This window comes from Octodon degus, unplaced genomic scaffold (genome assembly GCF_000260255.1).
Source record: "Octodon degus isolate 3935 unplaced genomic scaffold, OctDeg1.0 scaffold00064, whole genome shotgun sequence".
In the NCBI taxonomy this organism is placed as follows: domain Eukaryota; kingdom Metazoa; phylum Chordata; class Mammalia; order Rodentia; family Octodontidae; genus Octodon; species Octodon degus.
In genome coordinates this window covers 12399319-12414893 of record NW_004524640.1, presented here as the reverse complement: position 1 = coordinate 12414893, position 15575 = coordinate 12399319, and the positions used below count along the sequence as shown (strand labels likewise).

Below are 15575 nucleotides of genomic sequence, written 5' to 3'. Positions count from 1 at the left end.
TATTTTATTTATTTTTATGCGGAACCGGGGATTGAACTCAGGTCCTTGCGCTTGCCAGGGAAGTGCTTATTCCACTGAGGCATCTCCCAGGTCTGTTCCTATCTTTTTGAGACAGTTTCACTATGCAGTTCAGGCTGCTCTTGAACTCACTTTGAAGCCCAGGCTGGCCTCAAACACACAACAGTCCTCCTGCCACAACCTCCCCCATGCTGGGATTACAGGCATGTACCACCACGCTCAGATACAAACAGTGTGGTTCTTATGTGCCCTTTCACTTTGTAGTGACCATACTAAGCACAGAAAATAGAATACCAATCTGTTTATTTAGTGAAGGTTTTGGTTTGGAACTATCAGAGCATGGGCATGGTAGCTGCAACTAACCTGTAAGAAGTTAAAATTTCATTTAGCTGCTGTCTTGTGTGCTATCACGTGTGTCCAAGGTTGGAGATCGCTGTTGTCATGCGTAAAGTTACTACATTCCTTTTCAATATCGGAGAGATAGAGAAGAGAGTTCTGGAAAATTAAATTCCTCTGTTTAAGAATATAATGATAGAAATTTGCATGATAATGGTTCTGCTAGATTAAAATATTTTATGTATTTGTTCACTGAAAAGCTGACTCAACCAATTAGAATAATGACCTCTTATTCATTTAAAAGTCGTGTCTCATTTTGTTTGTGATATTGTAATGGCTAAAGCCTTTTCCAAACTTTGCAGGGAAGTGTGACTGCAATGACAGTGTTTTTTCCCTTGGACACAGCTAGACTTCGGCTTCAGGGTAAGTGTTATAACTGTATTCCTCTACATACGATGTTGGACGCAAACACATTTTGCTGGTGAATTCTATATTAAGGATAGTCTGTTTCTTTAGATATCCAGCGTTGCCTGGCTTTAACTAGTGGTCATCAGTGTTTCCTGATTGGCAGAGTTGTCCCTGGATGAGCTATAGCCTTACTCATGTTTCAGTCTGAGTCAACCTGAGTGGGCTTGCATGAATAATTTTGAATCATTATGAGTTTTTCTAACAAGCTATGCCTTTTTTTTTTTTTTTTTTTTTTTTTTACAGTGCGGGAGATTGAACCTAGGGCCTCAACACATGCTTGAGACTGAGCTATATCTCCAGCAGCTATAGCCTCTTAAAGGCACAGAGTACAGCTTTTGGGGGGAAGTAGATTTTCTCACCAGGGGAGGGAGACCAGGAAAGCAGTGGAGCCAGACCCCCACTGCCATTGCACGTTGAGGCACGTTCTCCTCGTTCCTTTGTTGGCTCCGTAGACTCTCTGGTTCACTTAATTCTTGCTTTTTTGTTGTTGTTGTTCTCAATTTTTTCATCTTGAAATTATAAACCAGTGCTGGAATTTGTAGAAAAGAGATGCCTAAGTCTATCTTTGAATACTAATTCAAAGTTGAATACCATCTTTAAATATTAATTCTTTGTGCCTACTGTTTGTGGTTGGAACTTTTGAATAGTTAATAATTTTTTGGTAAAAGCAAAATATGTTCAAAGGTATACAGTATAGGGAACCCTCACTCTAGTCTGCCCCTACCCCATGGTAGTCGGTATTCGCTTTGTGGTATTTCTTTGGTGTCATCAGTGCTAGTAAAGCTTTTCTATAGGAACAATCGGAGAATGGAAGGTGCAGCTCTGAGGGGCACATCACACCTGTAGTTGCCGCTAAAATATGGGAGGCTAAGCAGGGAGAATTGGATGAGCCCAGGAGTTTAGGGCCATCCTGAACAACATATCAAGAGATTACCCTCCCCCAGCTCTCTTTCCTTATTTTCTTTCTTCTCTCTCTCTTTTTTTTTTGTATTTTAGGGAAGGGTCTACAGGGTGTTCAGGGTCTCACTACTAGATCAGACTCGTAGTGATATTCCTGTTTACAGCCTCCCAAGAGCTGGGATTACAGGTCTGCACTGCCATGCCCAGTCTCAATTGCCGACTCATCGCACCCTGGGTGTGAGGCTGGCAGGGCAATCTTTCCTTATTTTCTGACACAGCGTCTTTTTTTGTAGCCCAGGCTGGCCTCCTGCCTCTGCTTCCCAAATGTCCCATCTTTTTAAACTGAAAAAAGGGGGTAGGGCTAGGGAGCTGGGGATGTTAGCTCAGTGATAGAAGCATTGCTTAGCATGCGTGAGGTCTTAGGCTCAGTCCCCAGCACAAGAGGGAGAAGGGAGAAGATAAAAGAGAAAAGGGAGAAGGGAAGGGAAGAGGGAAGGGGATGCGGAAGGGAGGGAGCTGCACTGTTTGGGGCCCAACATCCTGGGAGAGACTGAGGGGAGATCCGCCTTTCCTATTTTTCCTGAGTAGCCTTGCAGACTTTCTTATGAAATACCAGCAAATAACATATATTCTTAGTTTTCTCCTTTATTTAAACAAAAAGTTTGTTTTACACACTGTTGGCACTTTGCATTTTAAGCTTAATAGCATGTTTTAGATGTCTTTCATTCAGCATATCCTGCCTTACAGCTGTAGGGTTTTCCCCAGTGTTGAACCTATTTCTCCTTCCCCTGCTGTGCGCCTTTCAGCTGTTTTCACTGTTTTGTTATTACAGATAGAATGTAAGTATGGATTTGTTCTCACACCACTTTGTGTCTGCCAGGCAAGCACTTATTCTACTGAGCCATCTCCCCGGCTCCTGTAGTTCATTTTGATAGTTACTGCCAGACTGCCTTCCCTGGGGGTTTACTGATTTGCCATCTCACAAGCCACACTGGTACCCACATACTTCCTAGGAAGTTGGTTAATTTTCGTATTTTTTGTTCTCAAATTACTTTCCAATTGTGGGAAGGACTTTGGAAGTTAATTGGGATAGGTTTTGTTTTCAGTGAGAAATAGTTTTCATCCTTCTGCCCTGTTTTAGGAATAGAGGTCAAGGCCAAACACTTGATATTTAAAGATTTTTGTTCTTGTTGTTGTTTCACTTTGATTTGGTGATACTGGGAATTGAATCCAGGTCCCAGCTACTATTATTATTATTATTATTATTATTATTATTATTATTTGAGTTTCAAGACAGAATCTCACTAAGTTGTCCAGGCGGGGCTCAGTCTTGTGATCCTCTTACCTATTTCCTAATGTGTTGGGTTATGGGCTGAAATTTGAGTTTTAAGACTGACTGCTTTTGTGTCTGTAGCCTCTTTTGTAAAAGAAAGATAGTAATTAATTTTCTTTGTGTTTTAGGTATTAGGATAAAACTATGAATATATATTACTTTAAAAAACATGAACCCAGCACGCAGGATGCTGAGGCAAGAGGATCGCAAGTTTGAGGTCAGCCTGGACTATACAGTGAACTCAAGTCCAGCCTGAACTATATACAGCAAGACCTTGTCTCAAAAATAAATAAATTATAAGAAATAAGTTTCTGCTTTATTTTGGAAACTAGAAGTTTAACTACAATCTTTCCAGAATAAGTGAACTCCAAGCAATTGATAGTTGGGAATTTAGCACAAGAAAATCTGAGGCAGTTTAGCTAGCTAAAAAAATTAGGGTAAGAGATCATGCAAGTGAGGTAAATGACATTTCAGTGAAATTTGTTGATGCTGGAAAAAATAATTCTCTAAGTTAAAATGTCTTATTTGGTCTTGTAGTTGATGAGAAAAGAAAGTCCAAAACTACACACATGGTGCTGCTGGAGATCATTAAAGAGGAAGGCCTGTAAGTACCACCTCCTCTCACAACTGTGCTGGACAGAGCCTCTCATTAGGAGATTCCTGAGCCTCCAGGGCACCTAAGCTCACTCTCTGTCGCATAGCTTCCTAATGGTGTAAATTTGTAACTGCCTGACCCTAAGAACATAATTGTTTTCAGTTCCTTTAAAATCTTGTGTTTAGCCCTTTAATTCTTTATTATGGAGTCTTCCAGAAAACCAGTGCTTTGTTTTAAGATAAGTTTAGTACATTCCTGTCAGATGCTCTCCCCTCTCCTCCCTTTTTTCTCTTCCCTCCCTTTCCTTCCTCCTCCCGTCCCTGTCCCTCTTCTTGTCTGTCTGTCGTACGTCCATCTGTCTGTGACAGGCTCTCACTATGTAGTCTAGGCTGGCCTCAAACTCTTGATCACCTGAAACTACTGATCCTTCTGTCTCACAATCTCCAGTATAGCGAAAAGAAAAAAGAATGTGAAGTGTGCTTGTGACTTGGGAGTCCATTATAGTACAGAGGCGACCCCAGAACGGCCGGCCAGCCTTTCCCGGGGCTTCTCTGGCAGTTTCTAACAGCTGTTGTCCATGACCATCACTTTGTTTCTTGTGTTTCTTCTCTAGCCTGGCACCGTACCGAGGGTGGTTTCCAGTTATTTCCAGTCTCTGCTGCTCCAATTTTGTCTATTTCTACACTTTTAATAGCCTCAAAGCAGTCTGGGTCAAAGGTCAACGTTCTACTACTGGAAAAGATCTGGTAGTTGGATTTGTGGCAGGTAATAAGGTTTTCTAGGCATAAAATATATTTTATTTTAATATTTATCTTTTGGTTCATATTATCCTGTAAGAGATTATTTTAGTACCACGCATGCTACAAAGAGTATAGTTTTCAGTTGCATTTTTTTCATATGTAAAATCTACTGTCTTAATCATTTAAAACTCAGTAGTGTTAATTCGTTTGAAGCAGATCTCCAGAACTTTCATCTGCAAACCTGATTCTATCCTCCTTAAAAAAAATTATATTTTCTCCTTGCCCAGGCACTGGTAACCACTCTACTACTTTCTGTCTTTAAGGATTTTACTTTAGATAGCTTGTATACATACAATCATATAGTATAGTATTTGTTTTTTCTGTGACTGGCTCATTTCACTTAATATGAAATATTCAAGGTTCATCCATGTCATAGCATTTGACATATAATTCCTTTTAAAAAATACATACTGGGTGTGGTGGTGCACACCTGTACTCGCAGCACTAGGGAGGCTGAGGCAGGAAGATTGTCGTGAGTTTGAGGCCAACCTGGTCCACATAGTTCAAGGCCAGCCTGAACTACATAGCTAGACTCTTATGAAAAGAAAAAAAGAACAAAAAAAAAACCCATTTATTTTATGGCTGGATAATAATCTTTAGTATGTATATATCTCACTGTATTTGTTGACTCATCTGAACACTTGAGTTGCTTCTCCCTCTTGGCCTTTGCGAATAATGCTGCTATGAAAATGGGTGTGCAGATATCTCTTTGAGAACCTGCTTTGAATTCCTTTGGGTATGTACCGGAAATGGGATTGCTGGGTGATACGGACTTCTGCTTAGTTTTGGGGGCACCCTTCATGCTGTTTCCACAGCAGTGTACTAACACTGTAATTCTAGCAGTAGTAAAGGGGCTCCAGTTTCTCCCCTTCCTTACCAGCACTTGTTATTTTCTGCTCAGTGATAGCAGCCATCCAAATGGGTATGAGGTGTGACGTCATTCTGGTTTTGATTTTTGTTTTTCTGATGCTGAACATCCCTTCGTGTGGTTGCTGCCATTTGTGTGTCATCCTTGCAGAAATGGCTCTTCAATTGTTTTGCCCAACTTCTAATCAGTTAATTTTTTTTTCCCTTGAGCTGTCCGTACATACATATATATCATGCATTTTGCCCCTGCTGTCAAGCTTAGCTCCTCAAATCATTGGAATTTGGTCAGATCTGAGTGTCTGCTAGTTGAGCACTGATAGCCAGACCAACCGACCATGTGATTGAAAGGGAGGGCAGAGGGGGCAGGTTGGGATCTGTCACCAGTAGGCCACTGAAGGCTAGTATGTCTGCCCTTCTGCTTGTGTCCAGCGGCTTCTGTGTTTACCAAGAATGAATTTTGTCTTTTCTGAAACCTGCTTCTGCCAGTTGTTGCCGTTGTGTAGGCAGAACGTTACGGCATGAGTGTCCTCCCACACCAAGCTGTGGTTCTGTGACAGCACCAAGCCATTTAGTAGTAAGTTAATTCCCCTACAGTGACTGTATTCTGCCTGAAATAGTGTTGGTGCTTATTTTACCTTAGACTCTTTAGTCTTAGTATGCTCCTTAAGTCAGAGATGCTTTTTTAAAAAAAATCTCTGCATCCCCAGAACCCTAGCAAAATGCCTAGGAAAGTTGCTAATTCACAATAAAGGACCACTCTTCCTGTAGTCTTCTCATTTTACTAAATGCATCAGTAGTTATCCTTACTCCCTGACCCCACCTCTGATCCCAGAGCAAATCCTATTACCTCTTTCTTCCTATTTACCCAGAATTCCACTATGGTAGCCCCTCTTACCCATCGGGCTTGTAGTCCAGGGTCCCCTGGTGGATGCCTGAAATTGCAAATAGTAGCAAACTGCATATGGTATGCTTTCCCTGTACAAATGATAAAATTTAATTTGCAGATTAGGCACAATAAGGGATTAGCAATAATAACCAATAAAGTAGAACAATTATCAGTTATAACAATATATTATAATAAAAGTTATTTAAAAGATGAGTTGCTTATTTATGGCATTTTCTGTTTAATGTTTTTGGGCCACTTTGGACCTCAGGTAATGGAAACTACAGAACATGAAATTGAGAGTGGGGTGGGGGACTACTGTTCTCTCTCTTGCCACTGCCTGAGGCCCAATCACTGGCAGATCTTGCCTAGATTATCTTCAGAGCCTCCAGTGGCTCTCCTGCTTCCTGTTTTGCCCCCTTCAGGCTGAGTTCAGTACAGCAGTGAGTGTGACAGGTCGCTCCTCTGTTGAAAGCTCTCCAGTTGCTTCCCATGTCACTTGAGTAAAAGTTGGAGTGCTTATGGCTGAGCTCAGCATGACCTGGGCCTGCTGTTACTCTCTTCACTCACACTGCTGCAGCCACCATGGCCTCCTCCCTGCCCACTCCTGCTGTGTTCTGTGTGTAAGTGTGTTCTGTGCTGGTAACTGTGTGAACTCTGACACCTCTCAAAACTCTTAATAGTCTCTGTCCCTTCTCTGCTTAAATCTTGTGCTTACTCTTTATCCTGTAGTACTCTGTATCGTTTACTTATTTATCTGTGTATTGTTTTTCTTATACCATTAGATTGTAAGCTTCAAATTTCATTTTTTATTTACTGCTATATTCTTAGCACCTAGAATCAGGCCTAGCACAGTGGTTTCTGCAATCTATGTTTTAAAAATTCATACATAATATTTATAGTAGGGGCTGGGGAGATGGCTCAGTGGAATAAGCACTTCCCTGGCAAGTGCAAGGGCCTGAGTTCAATCCCCAATTCTGAAAGAAAAAAAAAAGATGAATGTCATGGGAGTGGGGAAAGAGCTCAGTGTCATAAGCGCCTGCCTAGTAAGCACAAGGTTCTGAGTTCAATCCCAGTGCCAGAATTAAGAAAAGACTAAGGGCCAACAAGATAGCTCAGCAGACTAAGCACTTGCTTTGGCAAGCACAGGGACCAGGGTTCGATCCCTGGTTCTGCATGCCACACCAGGGGCCGAGTCTGAGTGTGGTGGCGCATGCATGTAATCCAGTGCTAGGGAGGCTGAAAACATGAGAGTCACTATGAGTCTGAGCTGCATAGTGAGACGCTATACCAAATACATTAAAAAAAAAAAAAAAGAAAAGAAAAAGGCTAGTATCACAGATAGCTAGCTAGTAAGGTTGCTGGATCATGTGGTACTGTTTGGGGGGGGTTTGTTTTGAGGAAAACTGCCTACTGTTTTCCATAATGGCTGTAGTAGTTCATATTCCCACAAACATTGTATGCAAATTCCCTTTTTTCTGTATCCTTTCCAGCATTTTTTTCTTTTTCCTTTTTTTGGTACTGAATTCATGACCTTGCACTTGACAAGCAGGCACTTATACCACTGAGCTATATCACCTGCCTATATTTTAAATTTCTTTGTATTTTAACTGATTCTAAAAACAAAACTTACCAAAAAAAATTGCGCATATTGAATGTTTCTGTCTTTTTTTTTTTTTTTTTTTTTTTTTTTTGTCTGTTTAGGATAGGGTCTCGCTACATGATCCAGGCTGGTCTTTAGCTCACTTTGTAGCTCAGGCTGGTCTCGAACTCACAACAATCCTCCTACCTCACCCTCCCTAGTGCTGGGATTACAGATGTGCGCCACCATGCCCAGCCCGTTTCTGTCTTTGATAATAACCATTTTAACTGGAGTGAAATATCTCATTGTTTTGATTTGCATTTCTCTAATTAGACATATAAATATATATGATTAACATGCCATTAGTATCAGTAGAAACAGTCTACATAACTATTGGAAAAAATAGGCCATTGAGGTAAAACTGAATTCCTGTCATTTGAGGCTTTTTAAATTGGAGGGATTGCTATAAATGCACACCCATGTTTATAGCAGCACAGTTTGTAATACTAAATCTTAGAAGCAGCCCAAATGCCCATCAACTGAAGAATGGACAGAGATGTGGGGTTTTTAATCAATGGAGTACTTACTCTGCTCCATAGAAGGATAAACTTGAGACATTTCGAGCTAAATGGATGCACCTTGAGGCCAAACTTATAAGTGACATAAATCTGGTGTGAGAAACTGAAAGTGTATATAAGGACCAAAGTGTATACCAGATACTGTGAAATAGGAAGAAAATGTTCAAATGGGAAAGGGCACTAGGGAAGGAGGAGGGGAGAAGAAGGAAGGGAAAAGGAAAACCTGGAGACGAAGTGTGTATAAATAAGGAGGGGAAGAAGGGCAGAAGGGAGGGGAGGGGAGTACAAAAACAAGAAAGATGAAGTTACAGGCACACAAGAATCAAGTGCAGGGACACTTTCCCTATGATGAGTGTGATCATGATGCTTACCTAAAATATACACCAATAAACTTAATTTAAAAAATTTTAAATTGGTGTGATTAATCCTTAGGCAATTTGGTTAGATCAGTAATTCTCAATTGAGGCTAGTTTAAATTTACATATGGCCATATCTGGAGGCATTTTTGATCGTCACACTGGGAGTGCTGTGGGAATCTAGTGAGTAGGGATTGGGGTTCTCTTAAGGAGGGCACGTACACACTGGCACACCGAGGACTCATCCGGCCCACAATGTCAGTATTGTGGCAATGAGAAAACCTGGATCAAAAAATTGCCTGGTACTTTGCAATTCTTTTTTTTTTTAATCTTTATTTATTTGGTACAGGGTCTTGCTATGCAGCTCCAACTTGTAGTGATCCTCCTGTCTCAGCCCCCCCTAGTGCTGGGATTACAGGCGTGCGTCACCACGCCCAGTTTTGGTGGCCAGCACAGCCCAGGTTGGCACCATGGCATGAGGTACTGGGGATCGAACCCGGGTCTTTGGGCTTGCCAGGCAGGTGCTTAGACCGCTGTGCTATCTCCCCAGCCCAGTACTGAAATTCTGTGATTAGAGGTCTTCTTTTTTTATTTTTTTATTTTTTTTAAAATTATTTATTTATTTTTTTTATTTATTACATTTATTTATTGTGTGTATGTGTGGCCAGCTCAGCCCACCAGGGAGCAGGGCTGGCTGGCATGTGGTGCTGGGGATTGAACCGCGGTCCCTGTGTTTTGCTAAGCTTGTTCCAAGTAGATGCTTTAGACCACTGAGCCATCTCACCAGCCCTGAGGTCTTCTTTCTGACTGTAGAAATTCCTTGTAAATTGTTTTTTTACTTTAAACCTCTCATGTTTTTATATGTTAATAAGTCCACATTCTTAAAGTAATTAGGACAGCATTTTCAGTTCCTCTCACAAGCCCTGTTGGCACATTATCACTGAGGAAATGAGTTTCATTATCACTAAGGGAAAGTAGGAACATTAGTTATTCAAATTCTATTTGAAACTTTGAAATATAATATTAATATTTACTGTATTGTCACAGGAAAAAAACTCATAAACACTGGAAGAATTTGGGAACAGAACCATACTGATTAGTTAAATGAAGAAGATAGTTGCTATTTTTATGAAGTTGGAGGTTTTGCCAATAATTCCCTTTGAGTGCCAGTGGTATCAGCATCGTTGTGAGAGTTCAGAATGCGTTTTCTGCCCTCAGCCCATACTCTGGCAAGTCAGGTTGTTCTTGTGTATCAAGTGACATTCCTTTCTAGGCCTAGAGTCAAATGGCTAGATTTGGCTTTTTAAAAACTGTTAGAGGGCTGGTGAGATGGCTCAGTGGTCTAAAGCACCTACTTAGAACAAGCTTAGCAAAACACAGGGACCACGGTTCAATCCCCCAGCACCACATGCCAGCCAGCCCCGCCCCCTGGTGGGCTGAGCTGGCCACACACACACACACACACACACACACACACACACATAAATAAAATAGAACTATTAAAAAAAGGAATATTTAAGATAAAAAAAATAAAAACTGTTAGATGCATTTTAGATATAGTTAATAGCATTCATCATAGGGAATTTGTAGCTGTACATGACGTACTGTGCTTCTCTTTTCTCCCATTCTCCTCCCTCCCTTCAACTCTTCTCCCCTTGTAGATTTGGCTTTGACCTGCCATTTTCTGGTGTTAGTGATCATTAGGTCTATTTTCCTAGTAAGCATATTTCATTTTCACCTTTCTAATCAAGGTGGCTGACTGATAAAATTGTTTGTGGTTTGTTTTTTTTTAAACTCTCTGGTTGATTTTTTAATTTTTATTTTATTTTATTTTTTCATAATTTTATTGAGAAAGAAATAGCAATGAGACAGTCTCAAATCAAATTGGTAGCACAGTTTCAATAATTAACACATTGCATACATTCTTCCTAGTGGTTAATTGCTGTACAAGATGCGGACATGATACTCTAGTTCAAACACCATTAGAACAAATCCCTCTATTCATTAAGAGAATGTAACTATATATCTATCCTAACCACTTTGAATACACAGATACAAAATGGACATTCATCTGTATCCCCTTTTTTTGTTAAGTTCCATTATTTGAATATTATAGGTGTGTTAACTCAGCAAAATATTCTAAAAGAGTCCAGTAGTCCATAATAGTATTGGGTCTTCTGCTTGACTGGCAGTGTCAGAAATTGTTGACCCGAGTCCCCTATAGCTCAACATAACAGCATGGCTTTACTTCTTACATTTCGTTTTTATACTTTTCTGCTGGATGGTAAAATTGTTTGTGTTTAAGAAGTCACTAGCTGCCCTTCTGTTATTCCTCCTATAGAGCTGAAGGAAAAGCTTCCCCTTCCCCTTCCAAATAAACTAGCGGTGGACAGGTAATAGGAGAAAAGGCAGCACGCTCAGTTGTTGAACTTGGATGGGGATCACAGCAGAGCGATCCCAATACATGAGAGGGGTTCAGAGGCTTAGATGTCTTTTTTCATAGAGCAAAGGGAGATAATTTTGGAGAGTTAGTAAACAGTTATTAGGGGGAACAAGTTGGACAGGAGACAGATAATAGATTGTGACCGTTCTTTCCAGGTGTATCAGCATGGGACACACACTATCCAGGTGTGACAATGTTTCTGTTTTCCTTGTAATTGGTAGAGAAAGCTCAAGAAGGGATGGGAAGGCAAATTATTTTCTCCTCTTACCATGTGGTCTTCAGGCAGATAAGTGAACATCAGAGTCAAGTCTTTTCTAACATCTGCTGATCTGCAGGGGCCTTTAATTTAAGTAATCAGCATACCAGGGTGCTGAATTTTGGAGTGGTAGTAATTCCCATAGGTAATTCCCAGAATCCTATGCTTGAATTGGTGAATTCTTTTACATGTTCAGTTACTGTTCTTCTTAATTTTGTGTCTTTTTTTTTTTTTTTAATGATTTGTTATTTTAAAAGAAAAGAATACAGAATTATAGACACTCAAGTTAGGAGAAAAATAACCTGTCCTAAGGCAAGTAAAGTACTAATTAGTATTCTTATTTTAGGGCTGAAGTCATGTGCATAGATCATAGCTGCTTAGAATTTTCTATACAAGCTCATAAATAAGCAGACAGCATTCTTTTGTCTTGCCAGGCTGTCATGCATTATTAAGAATGGGAATTAGTATTCGTGGATCATTTGTGGCATGTTTTGCCTCCATGGAATGTTGTCCTGTGCTTGATTATATAAGTTGCAGATTTTAGTAAAGTTTTAGATTCTCAGGTATTGTCAGTATCTTTCCCAGGATTTCATAAAATTATAGTGGTTAAAAAGTACCTCTTAGGCTATCTTGACTCAGAAGATGAAACATTTACTTAAAGAGCTTTGACATACAAATTGTTTTTGTAAGGACTATATGCTCTTAAGTAATGGAGTGCACCTTGTTCTTAGAATCCTTTTAGTCCTTCATCGGTGTTAGTAATGGAAACGCGAAAGCAGAAAGTTGTGGTTAAATCTTAATCTTGGCTGTATTGTCATGCTGTTCTCTTCTTAAATAGAACATGAAGGAAATATTTTACTTCTAAAGAATTTGTTTAAGTGAGCAACACATTTTATTTATTTAGAAAGGTTTGTACTGCCTTTTTACAGTGTTCAGTGAGCTTGTGGTCTTGGATTCTCAGGGTTTTTTCCTTTTCTCTTAAAAAAGAAAAGGGGGGGGGCAGCAGACTGTTCAGTCCACTTCTAGTCCAGTGCGCTGCATTGAGCAGGCTCTTCTGAACTCTGCAGGTAGGCTGTATTGATACCTTCCATCCTGGCCTCTGTGGCCACGGCACAGTCCATGTGCCTTCTAGTCCAGTGCGCTGCATTGAACAGGCTCTTCTAGTCCAGTGCGCTGCATTGAGCAGGCTCTTCTGAACTCTGCAGGTAGGCTGTATTGATACCTTCCATTCTGGCCTCTGTGGCCACGGCACAGTCCATGTGCCTTCTAGTCCAGTGCGCTGCATTGAACAGGCTCTTCTAGTCCAGTGCGCTGCATTGAGCAGGCTCTTCTGAACTCTGCAGGTAGGCTGTATTGATACCTTCCATTCTGGCCTCTGTGGCCACGGCACAGTCCATGTGCCTTCTAGTCCAGTGCGCTGCATTGAACAGGCTCTTCTAGTCCAGTGCGCTGCATTGAGCAGGCTCTTCTGAACTCTGCAGGTAGGCTGTATTGATACCTTCCATCCTGGCCTCTGTGGCCACGGCACTTTAAAAAACACGAGCAACAGTCTTTTCTCTTAAGACTTTAGATTAGGATCAATGCCTCAAGGACAATGAGTGCATATATTGCCGTAACTAAAACCTTCTTGGTATTCTGTGACTATAAAAATATAACCCACCAATTACTTGATGATATCTTTTATTTTGAAAATATCTTCTAATCTTAAGTGATAGGTAGAAAAACTGTGTTTTGTAACTATATACAACAAATGAAAATACTGAATTTGAATCTTTTAGCTGTTTCACCAGGTTTATCCTTGGCTAAACTTTTTTTTTTTTTTTTTTTGACTAAAAATTGAGCCCAAGGCATCACTGAGCTACATCATCAGCCCTTACTGCACTCCCTCCCCCGCATTTTTTTGAGACAGGTTCTTACTAAATCACTAAGTTGCTAGGCTGCACTTGAACTTTCAGCAGAGAGTGCTGGGATTACAAGCATAGCTTGACTAAACACTTATTTTTTGTGAATCAAAATATTTTTGTCCAGGTGTGTTAAATGGCTTGTAGTAAAAAACAACAACAAACCTTTTTGCTTCTTAGGACTGTGCCTCAGGGTTCTGCAGAGCATGACAGGAGCCTCACAGCTCCTGCGTGTGCTTGCTTGCCAAGCTTGCTCCTTGCTTAACATTTATACAGTGTATCCCATGTGCCAGGCGCTTAGTTACAGTTCTGTGTGGTATGTTTTTCATCATTTCAGGGCTGATGAGCATTTTAATATCTCAAGATGGCATTAAATTGGGACCATGTGTTTTCAAAAGAGAAGCACCTGGCTCATTGTATTGTTCTACCGTGGCAGCCTTGGGGGGCCAAGATCCATCCTTATGCTTGTAAGGATCACGATGCTTGTGAAGCTGTTTCAGGTGGTTTGCAACTCTTCATAACTGCTGTTTGCTGCCTGCCCACCAAATTCTTTAAGCCATGAGGAACTCTTGTGTGAACTTCTAGTCCCTGTTGAAGCACTTTTAAATGTCACCACTCTGTCCCATCTGTCACACATTGTACCAGGTCCATACTCACTTCAAACTATGTGAACTACTTATGTGAGTTGTCCGTTCTGTTTTTGCTGATATTGACATAGACTTGGCGTGGTACCAGTAAACCACACCCCAAAGCTATTATTTAAAAATTATATCTAAAACATTATTAGACTTGTTTTGGCTTGTTTTTGCTGTGGTGGGGTGGAACTGAGGGCCTCCCGCATGCTGGCCACGTGCTGTACCACTGACCTGTATGCCCAGACCCAAACTGCTACTTTGAATGCTCTAAAAATCAACAAATGATTGCTTTCTGTTGTATACAGAAACTCACTACATTTTTCATGTAAAGAGGTGCCACTGCAAGCCATTTTGCCATTAATTAACAAGGCTTCGGATTGCTTCTAATAGTGGCATGTGTTCTCCCCTGGCACACAGACACCTATTATCTGATGTCAGTGGCAGGTGTGTAAAGGTAATATTGGTATGAGCAAATGGCAATATGTCACGCCTTTCCTTTGTCTCCATTTATTTTTAAGGAGTGGTGAATGTGTTGCTAACAACTCCGCTGTGGGTGGTAAACACCAGACTGAAGCTGCAAGGGGCAAAATTTCGGAATGAAGACATTGTACCAACCAACTACAGAGGCATTGTTGGTAAGTGTCCCTGAGTGGCCTCCTCCCCCAGCTGTTCTTTCCCTTTGTCACTGGGATCTATGGCCACAGTAAAGCTACCTCAAGTCCCAGCAACCACCAGGGAGCGTTTGGTTAGCGCACATGCTAGTGGGTTGACCGGACGTACTCACGCTTAGGCCAGTCCCACCTGCGAGACTTACCTGCATTTGTGCCCTCGTCCTCCTGTGATGAGCCTTGAGCTTGTTTTTCTAGTAATGCCAGAAGTACAAGAGGATGCAGCCCTGTATTGTCATTTCAGGTTTGCTGACCTCCTAATGACCAAAGCACATCATATAGCCATGCCCATGACAAGGTTAGCCGAGTATGTTCCCAGAGTGTAGGTGGGAAAGAGTGAAATACAGACACACACACACACACACACGCACACTCACACACTCACACATGCTAGATAAGCACTCTACAACTGAGCCATAATGAAAATACCATATTGGATCTGATGCTTTGAGCATCTACCTTTTAATGGTATCACGTTGCCAGACTTTCCTCTCGTATGCCATCTGTCTTTGCAGTGGGAGCAGTGGTTTTCTTATAAGTCAAATCCAGCGTAATAGACATTCGGAACTGACTTTTTGCTGTAAATCGTGGGTTATCACTCCACAATTCTTTGTAATACAAAGTTCCCAGTAGAGGTAAGAATTTGATATTCTAAAAAATCAGATTGTCAGGAAGAGTTTCCTGTGATTGAGATGACTGAGTAAGTAGCTTGGTGACAATCAGTGTCTGACTGAACCCAGGGCCTTCACACTATGATATTTGCCCAACCTTTAAAACAACTTCTTTGAGTCAAATTCTCACAAAGTTGCTGGGGCTTGACTTGAACCTGTGATCCTCCTACCTGTGAGCCTTCTAAAGTGCTGTGATTATAGACATGTCCCCACCACACCTGGCTTTGATTATTGTTAAAAATAGGTAAGTACAAACATTCCTAGTTTAGTGACCTACCTGCTTAG

At 40.9% G+C, this 15575-nt stretch overlaps 1 protein-coding gene across 1 annotated transcript in view; it reads left to right on the top strand.

Annotated features, from left to right (window-relative positions):
• Slc25a17 (solute carrier family 25 member 17) overlaps positions 1 to 15575 on the top strand; it is a 48023-nt gene that overhangs the window by 25836 nt on the left and 6612 nt on the right. Inside the window, exons 2-5 of the mRNA XM_023719017.1 lie at positions 717 to 777; positions 3593 to 3659; positions 4264 to 4415; positions 14470 to 14586. Of these exons, the coding sequence (XP_023574785.1) occupies positions 717 to 777; positions 3593 to 3659; positions 4264 to 4415; positions 14470 to 14586 (397 nt within the window). The remainder of the gene's footprint in view (positions 1 to 716; positions 778 to 3592; positions 3660 to 4263; positions 4416 to 14469; positions 14587 to 15575) is intronic.